Source organism: Mustela lutreola, chromosome 12, assembly GCF_030435805.1.
Source record: "Mustela lutreola isolate mMusLut2 chromosome 12, mMusLut2.pri, whole genome shotgun sequence".
NCBI classification, from domain to species: Eukaryota; Metazoa; Chordata; class Mammalia; order Carnivora; family Mustelidae; genus Mustela; species Mustela lutreola.
The window spans coordinates 9,945,137-9,957,844 of NC_081301.1; the positions used below are offsets into that span (position 1 = coordinate 9,945,137).

Consider the following 12,708-nt stretch of genomic DNA (forward strand, 5'->3'; position numbering starts at 1 on the left):
TTAAAATCATTTTGTTGGTATCCATAAGGTAACTTGCTGGGGTTTTGATTGGGATTACATTGAATCTACAGATCAAGTTGGGAAGAACTGATAGCTTAACAATATTGAGTCATTCTATCTGTGAACATGGACTATCTATTTATTTAGTTTATATTTTTGGGTTTTTTTTATTCATCAGCGTTTTGTAGTGTCCCTCACATAGATCTTCCACCTATTTCGTTAGATTATACCTAAGTATTTCATTTTAGGAGGTGCTGATGTAAATGGTAATTGTGTTTTTTAATCTCATATTCCACTTGTTTATTATTGGTACATAGGAACGCAGTTGGCTTTTGTATAACAACCTTGTATCCTGCAACCTTTATGTAACCACTTGTTATTTCGGAAGTTTTCTGCCAACTTCTTTGGATTTTTCTAGATAGATGATCATGTCATCTACTAACAAAGACAATTTTAGGTTTTTTTTCCCAGTCTATGTACCTGTATTTCCTTTTCTTGTCTTATTACATTAGCAAGGATTTCTAATACAGTATTGGAAAGGATTGATGAGAGGGGACATCCTTGCCTTGTACGTGATCTTAATGGAAAAGCTTTGAGTTTCTCACCATTAAGGATAATGTGGCATATAAAGTGTTGGGGGCCTGAAGTAAAGCACCCAGAGTGGAGAGGGTGGTTTCATATGGGATATGGTGTACAAGAAGACTAAATGGAAATTGGTGACTGATTCTTTTCCTGTCCCTAACTTTGCCTAACACCAAAACTTTGGTTTTCACTGTAGAGTCACCTGTACCTCTCAAGTTCCCATAGATGTGTAGTAGAAGGAGTACAGGCTTTGGCTCCACAAGACCTGAATTTGAATCTTTAATTTATCACTGGCCTGTGCCTTTGGGCTAGTTCCTAAGCTTCAATGTCCTTATAAATGGACACAGTGAAGGGCTGTCTTAAGGACCAGGGTGTATGGGCAGTGCTTCCTCATGCACACTCTGGCTGCTGCTGCCGCCGTATCCTGCTCCACATTAGGAGATTCCGTTGTTAGTGAGAGACCCACCATGACTGGCCGTCATGGCCAAACGTGTTTTCCTTCCTATCAAACTCTCTCTCCCTGTCGTCTCTGTTTGGTGTCGAGGTATTGTTTCACCAGGCAGCTAAGTTACAGATTTGGAGTTGTCTTTACCTCTCCTCCTTGTTTCCTAGTCGCGCTGAACTTGGCCCTCACCTCTTTGCATGTGCTGCGCTTTACCCAGAATGCTCATTCTGCCCCACCCGCCTTCTCCCTGGATTTACCAGGGAGGTCTGAGCCGATTTCCGCAGTTAATCCCTCCTGACTCTGAGAGAGCACCTTGTCTGTCCCTGTGTTGCAGCGAGACTGTATTGTTTCATAACTCTTTGTGTGTCTGTGTGTCTTTACCAGCAGCACCCTTGCTTCCGTGTCCAGAACTTTGTCTGGTTGTATCCTCAGAAGACTACACACAGTATAGACTTGATAAAAGTTTACTGAATTATGGAAACTTGAATCTACAGAGTTCAATCTCTGGAATCCACTACTGCCCATACTCTCACCCATGTGAGAATTATTTGTTTAAAGACTTTATTGAGAGAGAGGGCATGCGCGCACGAGTGGGGGAGGGGCAGAGCAAGGGGGACAGCAGGGAGTGAGGAGCCTGATGCAGATCCTGGGTCCAGATCTCAGACCCAGGACTCTGAGATCATGACCGACCTGAGCTGAAGTCTGATGCCTGACCCACTGAGCCACCCATGTGCCCCCCTGTGAAAATTTAGAATATTAAGTGCTTCATCCTAAAACCCTAAGCCCAAGTTGCAACATTTTATTCTGAGAAGAGATTGGCTGGCTTCCAAGCTGAACATAAAGGTCTGTAGCTCAAGATACATCAACAGAATCATAAAGTGAGGAAGCAGAGTGCCTGTGAGGAGGTACAGGTCTTCACAGTAAGATGTTGATGCTATAGAAACTTTTTAAATTTTATTTTTGTATTTTTTTAAGGTTTTATTTATTTATTTGACAGAGATTACAAGTAGACAGAGATACAGGCAGAGAGAGAGGAAGGGAAGCAGGCTCCCCGCTGAGCAGAGAGCCCGATGCGGGGCTTGATCCCAGGATCCTGGGATCATGACCTGAGCCGAAGGCAGAGGCTTTAACCCACTGAGCCACCCAGGCGCCCCAGAACTTTTTTTATTTTAGACTTTTTTTTTTTTTCCTGAGAGAGCATGAGCCAATGGGAGGGGCAGCGGGAGAGGGACAAGCAGACTCTTTGCTGAGCAGGCAGCCCAATGTGGTGCTCAATCCCAGGACCCCGGGATCATGACCCAAGCTGAAGGCAGACACTTAAGCAACTAAGTCACCCAGGCATCCCCTATACAACTTTTTTTTGGGCATCGTCAGTGGATGCAGGGACCACTGGGGATCTAAGAACTTGTGTAATCAAAGTTTCCTGAATCCTCTGTTTTGACATTAAGCAGCATTGAAAGATTGGTAACAGAGGAACCAAGTCCCAAGCCGCCATCATTGCCCGAGATCATCAGGCACCATCATTGCCTGAGAGAGCCTGAGATCAAGTAGATGGCTGTTTGTTTGGGACCCAGGTGTGAGGTGTGCAGTGGCTCTGCTCTGATTCCTGTGCTGGGAGGCAGCGTGAATGTGATCCTGTGGTTTCGAAGTTCTCCCTTAGCCCTACAGTCACCAGCGCTGGCATCATTACTGCTTCACCCAGCCGCACGTTTCCAGGAACATTGTTCTGTTGATCATTTGTAGGGCTTGTGGGGACCTTCTTGAGTGGGATTACCTCTGCCACGTTTGGCATCTGGGTAGATGTAGGTCCTGTTGGATGCATTAGTAGAATTAAATGTGTGCTTAGTGAGAGTAGAGGAAGTAGATCACGACAGTACAAACGGGTTGTCTTAAAGAAGAGGAGCATCTTCTCAGGGTCTTGGCTGCATTCCACTGAGGTCATAGCCTTGTTCTTTCCCACATTGTTAGTTGCTTAGTTGAATGAGTGATTGCTTCTTGCTGCACTAGGTCTGAACGGATGCCAGGGTGGTGCTGGGCTCTGGTCTGGCATCTTCTGTGTCCCTTTTCAAGGAAGATTTCATAGCTGTGTATTCGTCTGAGAGGCAGTTGAGAACAGAATTTCAGGGAAACGTGATGGTCCAAGAGGAGACAGGGAGTGGGAGGGAGAAAGGGGTTATAGTGTAATATAATCTCTGCTTCACTTGTAGGCCACTGCTGAGACTCAAGAGAAGGAAATACTCATCACCCATTTGCAGGAGAAGGTCTCGTCCTTGGAGAAGAGACTAGAGCAGAACTTATCAGGAGAAGAACACGTGCAAGAACTGCTGAAAGAGGTAACTTGGGGCAGCCACTCCCTTGGGACAGCCGCTCCCTTGGGACAGCCGCTCTCCTGGGACAGCCACTGCTGGGGAGGGGGTGGGAATCCTGGAGGTTCCTACAGTCCTAGAGCCACAGAGCCAGAAGGTTCACAAGCAGCTGGGAGAGATGAGCACTCCCTCCAACTTCTGACTATCCTGTTTACAGCAAAAACAGCCACCTGTCACCTGTGTGTTCCACATTTTCCTCAGCAAAAGGAGAGCTTCATTCAGAGATGCTCAGGAATGAGTGGCATCACCCACCTGGTGATTTATGCCACTCGTGCTGTCTTATCTTAGCTCCCCATTTTCTTCCACACGCGGTTTCCAGTGGCTGCCGGCCAGTCGTCACTGCCTGCCTGTGGCGTGAGCAAGAGTCGCCTTCGGCAGTGAGGAGACCCCCCTTTCCTGAGCGAGGCTGTTGAGCAGACTGGCCTTTTCCCCAGTGGTGTAGGTGAACTTGCTTTCTCATCATGCCTGAGCCCATTCTCTGCCCATATTCTTTTTTTTTTTTTTTTTTTTTTTTTTTAAGATTTTATTTATTTATTTGACAGAGACCACAGGTAGGCAGAGAGGCAGGCAGAGAGAGAGAGAGGAGGAAGCAGGCTCCTCCTCTTTTCTTCGAGCAGAGAGCCCAATGCGGGGCTCGATCCCAGGATCCCGGGATCATGACCTGAGTCGAAAGCAGAGGCTTTAACCCACTGAGCCACCCAGGCGCCCCTCTCTGCCCATATTCTGTTCCTCCTTCTCTTTGTATCCAAGTGACTGACCTCACCGTGACAAAGGTGACAAAGCCGAGGCCTTGGGCCTAGATTAGATCCTCACTCTCTTGCTTTCAGCTAAACATCTCCATCTCCACTGCCAGTGTCGTACTTCAGGGCTTCCAGCAACTCTTGGCTAGTCCAGAGTAGGGTCTCCAGACTGGCCTACGGCAGCCGCAGTCTCCTCCCTCACCCCCGAGACAGTCTTCTGAGCCCACCGCGCCCACTGCCGAGCTGCTCTTCCTGGCCGCCTCGCTCCCTTAACCTTCTTCCGCAGCTCCCCTGCAGCCTATAGTGTGTCTAGCTTGGGTTTGGGGTGTACATTGATTTCTAGAATCAGACTAACTAGGTTTGTATCTCGTATCTTCTACTTACTAATTGTGGACTTAGAGTAACTGAATCTGTGTTTTCTCCTCTGAAATAGGGTGGATAATTGTACCAAGCAATAGAATTGTTAGGATTCAAGGAGTTACAATATGTGAAGTGTGTGGAATGTAACTCTAAAACATAGTAGGGTCTCTGTGTATTTCAGCTCTTAATATCATGGTCCTTAGTGTTGGGCCATCGTCATTACTACAAAGCTTAGTGTGCACAGGAGGTACCTGGGCACTTTGTGTAGAGTCTATTCCTGCTGCCAGGAATCCCGTTTTCAGTAGGCCGGATGTTAGACCTCAAGGTTAGCAACCACCTACCTCCCTCACCAAGGTAATCTAACACCAGTATGTGGACAACCGCACTTTAAAAAATATTGCCTACCGAATTCAGACTCTTTTCTGCAGCATAAAAAGGTTCCCATGATCTGCCCCTTTGCCTGACTTTCTAGTCTTATTTCTTTTTTTTTTTTTTTTTTTTAAAGATTTTATTTATTCATTTGAGAGAGAGACAGTGAGAGAGAGAGCATGAGCGAGAAGGTCAGAGGAAGAAGCAGACTCCCCATGGAGGTGGGAGCCCGATGCGGGACTCGATCCCGGGACTCCGGGATCATGACCTGAGCCGAAGGCAGTCGTCCAACCAACTGAGCCACCCAGGCGTCCCTCTAGTCTTATTTCTTGACTTGAATTCACCATTGCTGTAGCTTTTTGCAAGTTGTAGCTCCCAGAGTGTCCCAGGCTGTTTCACGAATCCACTGATCATGACTCTGCCTGCGTACTCCGTCTCCTCCCTCCCCAGGCCACCTGTGAATTAGAAAGCTGCCCACTTTCCTGAGGCAGTGCGTAGCCTGCTCTAGGCATTTTCACAGGCACTAATTGCACTCTCTTAATTTTTTTGTTAGTCTTTGCCTCAGGCTCAAGGTCAAAGAAGTATGTCAAATTTATCTATGTGTACTTCATGATATGTGAATTTTTATCTCAGCTGTTGTTTTTAATGCCTTTGTGTCCCCTGTGCCTCGAACAAACCACAATCTACAGTAGACATCAACAAGCATTCAGTGGAAAAATGACTGTTTTCATTTACTCTTCTTTCAACTTACAGAAAACTGTTGCTGAGCAGAATTTGGAGGATACCAGACAGCAGCTCCTGGCAGCCAGAAGCAGCCAGGCCAAGGCCATTGACGTCTTGGAGACTCGGGTACTGACCTCACTTGCAGGGATTTCTGTGTCTGGGTGGTAGCTTGGTTGGACATCACTGGGGGAGAATCCGCTGAGCTCAGAGGTTTTCTTTGGAAGGGACTGTTTTGGCTCTTAATTTCCGCAGGCCTGTGTTACCTTCATTCTTGCCTCATCGGCACCGTGGTTGCACATAGCACTGTTCTCTTGCTTCTTCCCTTCTCTCCTCGGTCCCTTCCCTCCCACTGGAACCCATTCTGATGGAGTTGATACGGATCCCTCTGTGGGGGGTTACCTTAAAGTGGGCGGCCTTGCTGTGTGTGCACATGTGCGAGTTATGTAAGCGCTGCAGTGCTACGCACACGGTCCCCTTCACCCACTCCGCTGGGTCCGTGTCCACGTCATTGTGCTCGCTGCTCTACTTGGTGGCTACCTACCAGATGCCGGACATCCAGCTTGCCGCAGCCGCCGCCCCCTCTCCCCACAGGCTACACTGCACCCAGCAGCCTTGTCCCTGTCACCTCCAGGACAGAGAATGCATATGACCTAATATGACTAAGTAGGGCAAGAGCATTCCTGCAGGGGCTGCCCCATGCTCTACTCCCCCAGAGCGCATGCGGGGTTCTGCATCTGCATGGCTGCCTCGTCCAGCCATTTGTTTGTTTGTTTGCCAGTGGGTGAGGGTGAAGTGGTGGAAGAGGTAAGGGGTCTCTGTGGGGCCTCTTTCATAAGGGCCTGACCCCAGCATGTGGACTCGACCCTCGTGACCTAAGCGCCTCCAGAGGCCCCACCTCCTGTTACCGTCACATCGTCACTTCCGGCCTTAGGATTTCCACATGAATATGGGGGCACGCAAACACTCCGACCAGAGTAAATACTTAGCTCATTTTTAAAATCTTACCTTCTGATAACTACGCCTGAAGCTCTGTATTTCTCATACAGTTTGCTTTGTTTTATTAGAATTCAGTTCTGTTTCTGAATATCTCTCTTTTTATTGTAATGAAATAAACAGGACATAAAAGTTACCATTTCAGCCATTTCTAGGGTACAGCTCAGTGGCATGAAGCACATTCACACTGTTGTGTAACCATCACGGCCATTATCTCCAGAAATTATTCATCTCCTCAAACTGAAATTCTGTCCCCATTAAATACTGACTTACCACTCTCTCCCACCCCCAGCGTGGGCAACCATCATTCAACTTTCTATCCCTATAAATCTGACTACTCTAGTAATCTCATATTAGCGGAATCATGCAGAATGTGGCCTTTTGTGTCTGGCTGATTTCACTTGACGTATGTTTTCAAGGTTCATTCATGTTGTAGCATGTGTCTGAATTTCATTCCTTTTTAAGGCTGAATAAGCCCTTTTTAAAAATTTAATTAAATGCCACACCACACATGGGGCTCAAACTCATGACCCCGAGATCATGAGTCATATGCTGTACCACTGAGCCAGTCAGGTGCCCCAGGACTGAATAAGTTTTTTTTTTAAAAAGCTTTCATTCCTTCATATGTACCATGTTTTGTTTATCCCTTCATTTGTCATTTTTTTAAAAGATTTTGTTTATTTACTTGACAGACAGAGATCACAAGTAGGCAGAGAGGCAGGCAGAGAGAGAGGGGGAAGCAAGCTCCCTGCTGAGCAGAGAGCCAGATGTGGGGCTGGATCCCAGACCCTGAGATCATGACCTGAGCTGAAGGCAGACACTTAACCTACTGAGCCACCCAGGTGCCCTCAAACCCATCATTTGTCAATGGTTTTGGGGGTTATTTCCACCCTCTGGCTACTGTGAATAATAAACATTAGTGTATTGCTATGAACAAGATTTTTGTGTGAGCTTCTACTTTCATTTCTCTTGGGTTTATACCAAGGAGTGGAATTGCCAAGTCATATTATAACTCTGTGCTTAATCTCTGGAGGATCTGAATCTTTCTTGAGTGCTTCCTCCAAGTTGAGACTTGGGTAGCTGCTTTCTGAACCCATGACTTTAAAAAACTAGGCTTCAGTTCTGGCTCTACCACTAATAAAATTCGTGATCCTGGATGAGTAACATTTACCGTCCTCCTCTGTGGAAATACAGCATTCTCCAAGGGTTGCTTCAGCTCAGTCTTCCATGTGCATGTTTATGAGGAACCATGAGACCTGAATGTATCCTTCCCTCATTAAGTACCTACTTCCCCTTGACAAAGCTGCAACCTCCCTTGTGTTTATGTTTTAATAATAAACTTGCTCAAGACCTTATTCAACAAACAAGAGGACTTTACCAGGGAGATGGGCAAAGATGGCTCAAACCCGATCAGAATGCCCCGTTGGAGAGCCACATCCAGCGGAGTGGACCGGGTATGGTCCTGTCTGCGGGACAGCCACACGGCCCAGTGCCAAGTCAGACAGGCTGATGTCTGTGGAATGAGTGAAAGTTTATGCCACGAGCGATCATCCCACTTGCGGGAATGTGTCCTAAGGAAGTGGCTCAAACCAGGTCACCGAATGTTGGGTGAGGACGTTCACTAATGTGTTGTCTCAGATACACAAGCGGGGACCGCCGTGGAGCCAGCACTGGCGGCCGTGGTTCAGTGGATCGTTAGGTGTCCTTGAGATAAACTATCTAAGTTCTGAAGAACACGTGGGAATGCAGAAGGAACCTTGAGTGAGGAGGAAAAATGCATAGTTTTCCTAGAGTCGTGTACAGAGTTGTTTAAAAAAAAAGTTACAAAAATGCACCAGAGGAAAAGATGTTAGACTGCTGGCATTGCAGAATGGTAGATGTATCGGTGTCTTTTTTCTAACTTAAAACTTTTCTATAATGTACCCGTTTTACGATGTAAATGGATTTGATTTTTTAAAGCCATTTGTTACCTCGCTTCAACTTCTTTTGAATGAAAGAAGGCTCCTCTTCCCCCTCAGGTGAAGGAGCTCGAGCAGAGCTTGCTGGCATCGGAGGAGAAGCTGAAGCACAGCGAGGATGTCGCGGCGGCCCAGGAGGCTCGGATTCAGGAGCTAGTAAGTGGTTCTGCGCCCCCAGGGCTTGCGCTTTTCGCCTGTGCCGCTGCTGCCCCAACTTGCTCTGCCGAGGTATCTGGACCCGACCTTCCATATGGTCGTGGCGCTGGATGTAAGCAGGTGGGCATTGCGCATGGGGCGAGTCAGGACCTGCTGGCGGAGCCCGGTTACCCCAGGAGTTGGAGCCTGATTCCCCTCTGACGGCTGGCCGGAGGGTCCAGCCTCGGTCTGGAGCTGTTAGAGGGGCGGCTCGCAGCCAGGGCTGCGGAGAACAGGTCCCGGCTCTGGGGAGAACATGGCAAGGGCTTGGCCAGTTGTCGCAGCCCTACGTGGGGTGTTGGCTTAGAAGCTAGAGAGCTAGAAACAGTATTTACTGCATGTTTGCCATCCAGCCGCTGTGCTGAGTATCCTGCCCGTGTTTCACGCAGTCCTTGCTGCAGACCTGAGGGCTGCGTGCAGTTGGCCTCGTGCTCTAGAGGATGCTGGTTCGGAAAAACTGGATCAAGAACCCAGTGTCGTGGTGGTGTCCCAGCTAGTAAATGGCAAAACCCTCACTTTCTTAGGTCAAAGCCCTTGTTCACCATCGCTGTATTGTACAGATGGTCCCTAATTTATGATGGTTCAGCTCTGTGATTTTTCGACTTTATGAGATGCAAAATCAGTTTGGCTTCAGTAGAAACTGTACGTAAATTTTGAAGTTTAAGCTTCTCCTGGGCTAACGATGGGCAGTCCAGTACTCTCCCTCAGTGCCTGCCAGTGGCAGGGAGCCCTTCTCCCAGGCGGCCACACGATCTCGGGGTAAACAACCAGTTCTGTACCTGTACAGCCGTTCTGTTTTTCACTGTGAGAGCAGCATTCACTAAATTACATGAGCTGTTCAACACTTCAGGATAAAATAAGCTTTGCCCAGCTGTAGGCTAATGTAAGTGTTCTGAGAAATTAAAAAAAAAATTTTTTTTAAGATTTTATGTTTAAATAATCTCTGAACCCAGTGTGGGGCTCAGACTCAGAACCCAAGATCGAGCCACATGCAGTGAGTGACTGAGCCAGCCGGGCGCCCCTGTTCTGAGCATTTGACGTAGGCTAGGCTAAGCTGTGATGCGTGTTTTGACTTCATGTTTTCAACTTAACAATGGGCTTATCGAGCCCCAGCCCCATCACAAATTGGAGAAGATCTACACTGCCTCCCCAGGAAAGGCCTCAGCCATCACAGTGAGCACCAAGTAGGGTGAAGAGGGGCTGTGACTTCGGACTGGCTGGTGCCCTAAGGTGTCCCCCTAGCCCCGAGACCAGTCCCAGATGTCAGCTTCTGAACAGGCCAGGGGCAGTGGGCAGAGCTGCAGGTGGGGACCTCAGCAGCACCCAGACCAGAGGTCAGGAAGGAGAGTTGTTTCTTCGGATCACTGAGGGAGAGAAGGGGTTCCTCGTCATCCTCATGGGTCCCTGTCTTCCACCCCCCCATAGGCCAACGCAAACAGGGAGAGCAGCCTGGCGCAGCAGCAGGTGCTGGCTCGGGAGCAGCAGGGCATGGAGCGCGTCCGCACGCTGGAGGCCCAGCTCGCCGCCCTGGAGAGAGCTCAGGCGGCTGAGCAGAGGGCCGCGGAGCAAGCGGTGGTGAGTGGGGAGGAAGGTCAGGCCCGGCTGGGAGCGCCGGCTTCCTGCATGCTGGGCAGCCAGGGCATTGACGGGAGAAGACCAGCCCCTGCTGAACGAGGGAACCACTTTTTGGAGCCATTTTCATCTTTGCAGCAAGGCACCTGCTCATGAGATTGGCTGTAAAAAGGCTGCTTTTTCTCAAACCCCAAACAGATGGCTTTGCTTTGCTTCGGGGCGGCGCAGGGACTTGTTGGCTTTTCCTGAGCAGCCCCTTCAGCTTCTTCCCGCTGTGTCTCTGCAGTGTTCTGATTCCTCTGGCGTGGTCTCGCCCTCTCTCTGGTCCCTCCCCGCTCCCCATCTTCCAGGTCAGGTGCCATGTTTCTTCCTGCGAGGCCTCTGTCAGCCGGTTCCTCCTGACCCTGCAGTGACATGCAGGGTGGGGTACATTTTTAAAACGCTCTGTGTCAGGGCGCCTGGGTGGCTCAGTGGGTTAAAGCCTCTGCCTTCGGCTCAGGTCATGATCCTGGGGTCCTGGGATGGAGCCCCACATCGGGCTCTCTGCTCAGCAGGGAGCCTGCTTCCCTTCCTCTCTCTCTGCCTGCCTCTCTGCCTACTTGTGATCTCTGTCTATCAAATAAATAAATTTAAAAAAAAAAAAAAAAGGCTCCGTGTCTGTAGGACGGTGCCCTGCGGAAATAGGGTAAAGCCTTTTCTTCTCACACATGCTTTTCTCAATTTGCAGAGACAGCTGGAGCAAGAAAACGCAGCCCTCAAAGAAAGTAAGAGTGAATGTGAGCGTTCTTTACAACACCACCAGCTTGAGCTGAAAAAGCTAAAGGTATTTATCTGGTGGCGCCAGTGTGTCAAGGCAGTGGCCTGTCTTTTACGTGTGTGTTCGGGGCAGCCCAGGGAACGTTCTGTACTCCCAAGTGGAGAGGGCGTGAACTAGCATTTGTTCAACAGTTCTCTTAAGACATTTGCTGCAAATTGTCACCTCATTAATTCCTCTCAGTGACCCAGGATGGTAGGAAGAATTAGGCTCATTTTGTACTTAATGTCATTTGAGGCTCTGAGGAGAAGTTATTTGTCCAAGTTCCACGGTTAGTTTGAAGCGATGCTGGTCTGACTTCACTCAACCCGCTCCCCTTCTGGGTCACCGTCCACATGGCCTGAAAGTCATGCCGTCAGCACCAGTGTCATTGAGCTTTCTCGTGGGACCAGGGAAGCACGGGCTCAAGTGGTCCTAAGGACCTTACCCGTTTCTGTCGGAGGCCATGTGTAGAGATGAAGGGACAGTCTGCTGGAGAACTTGGCGCTTTCATCATACGTCACCCATGTCTCTGCCTGGTCATAACTGGATGCAAAGGAAAGGGAGTTTCTGCCGCTTCCGTAGAGGCCTCCAGGCTTCAAAGGAGCCCTTAGGTGATGGATCATCGCAGTGCTTGCCCAACTCGGTCATGACCCAGGGATCTTGTGGGACTTTTGGCAGAGGCCTTCTCAGAACATCCCCCGCTGCGGGTCTGCATGAAGTCCGCGTTCAGAACAGTCTCGACTGCGTGAGGCAGCTGCTCGGGCAGAGGCACCGAACTATGGGAAGCCTGTGCCTTGGGGTCCGAGCTGTTTCCTTGTATTCCTTCAGCAGACATTGGAGTACAGGTAGTAACCACTCTAGGTGCTGGTACAGGAGCAAAACAGACAGAATTTTACCCGTGTGGAGCCTGTAACTGGAGACAGCAGCCAAGCAGTGGTCCTGGATGTTGCGGAGAGTAAGCAGAGTGAGGGACAGAGTAGGGGGGAGGGGGCTCTTGTAAACAGGGGGTTAGGGAGGGCGACAGTGGTATTTGAGCACAAGCCCTGAGTCATGTGGTGTGCACGTTTGGGAAGGGAATAGTCCAGACCGAAGAAACAGCAAATAGAAAATCTCTGAGGCAGAAAAAAGCTTCGTTTGTTCCAAGAACAGCACAAAGGTCAGTGTGGCTGCCGGTCAGTTGGCTGGGGAAGAGCAAGATGAGAGCAGGCAGGCAGGGAAGTAGTTGCAAGGGTTAAGCAAAAAAGTGCTGGAAGAAGTTTCGTGCAGCATTTTGCTCTGTTTGGTTCTGGTGAGCAGCACAGTTTATTGAGCGACGATACAAAGCTCCTGAAGAGGGACGGGGCCTAAGAGGGTTGAGGGAGATGTTTTGTGTTAAAACAATTACTCTGGCTCTTTGTAGAAAAATGTTCTGGAAAGGATGCAAGAAGGAGGAAGACCTGTTAGGAGGCTCAGATATCAAATCACTTACTAGGTTTAAGGGCATAAAGGACAAAATTGAAAATGTCAGCAGAGATTCGGAAATGATTCTAAAAGACAGTAGTGTTTAAAGGGAAACAATTAGAACGTGAGAGCCAGAGAATGTAGAGCTGGAACAAAGAACCTGGTAGAC

General features: G+C 48.9%; 1 protein-coding gene across 3 annotated transcripts in view; it reads left to right on the plus strand.

Moving 5' to 3' along the window:
* The window catches only part of GOLGA1 (golgin A1), a 48,337-nt gene that overhangs the window by 22,266 nt on the left and 13,363 nt on the right, over window positions 1-12,708 (plus strand). For 2 of the 3 annotated variants that reach the window (XM_059143283.1, XM_059143284.1), the window contains exons 11-15: window positions 3,235-3,360; window positions 5,616-5,711; window positions 8,597-8,692; window positions 10,157-10,306; window positions 11,031-11,126. In XM_059143283.1, coding sequence (XP_058999266.1) covers window positions 3,235-3,360; window positions 5,616-5,711; window positions 8,597-8,692; window positions 10,157-10,306; window positions 11,031-11,126 — 564 coding nt within the window. The remainder of the gene's footprint in view (window positions 1-3,234; window positions 3,361-5,615; window positions 5,712-8,596; window positions 8,693-10,156; window positions 10,307-11,030; window positions 11,127-12,708) is intronic. The other variant, XM_059143285.1, reaches the window with a different exon arrangement.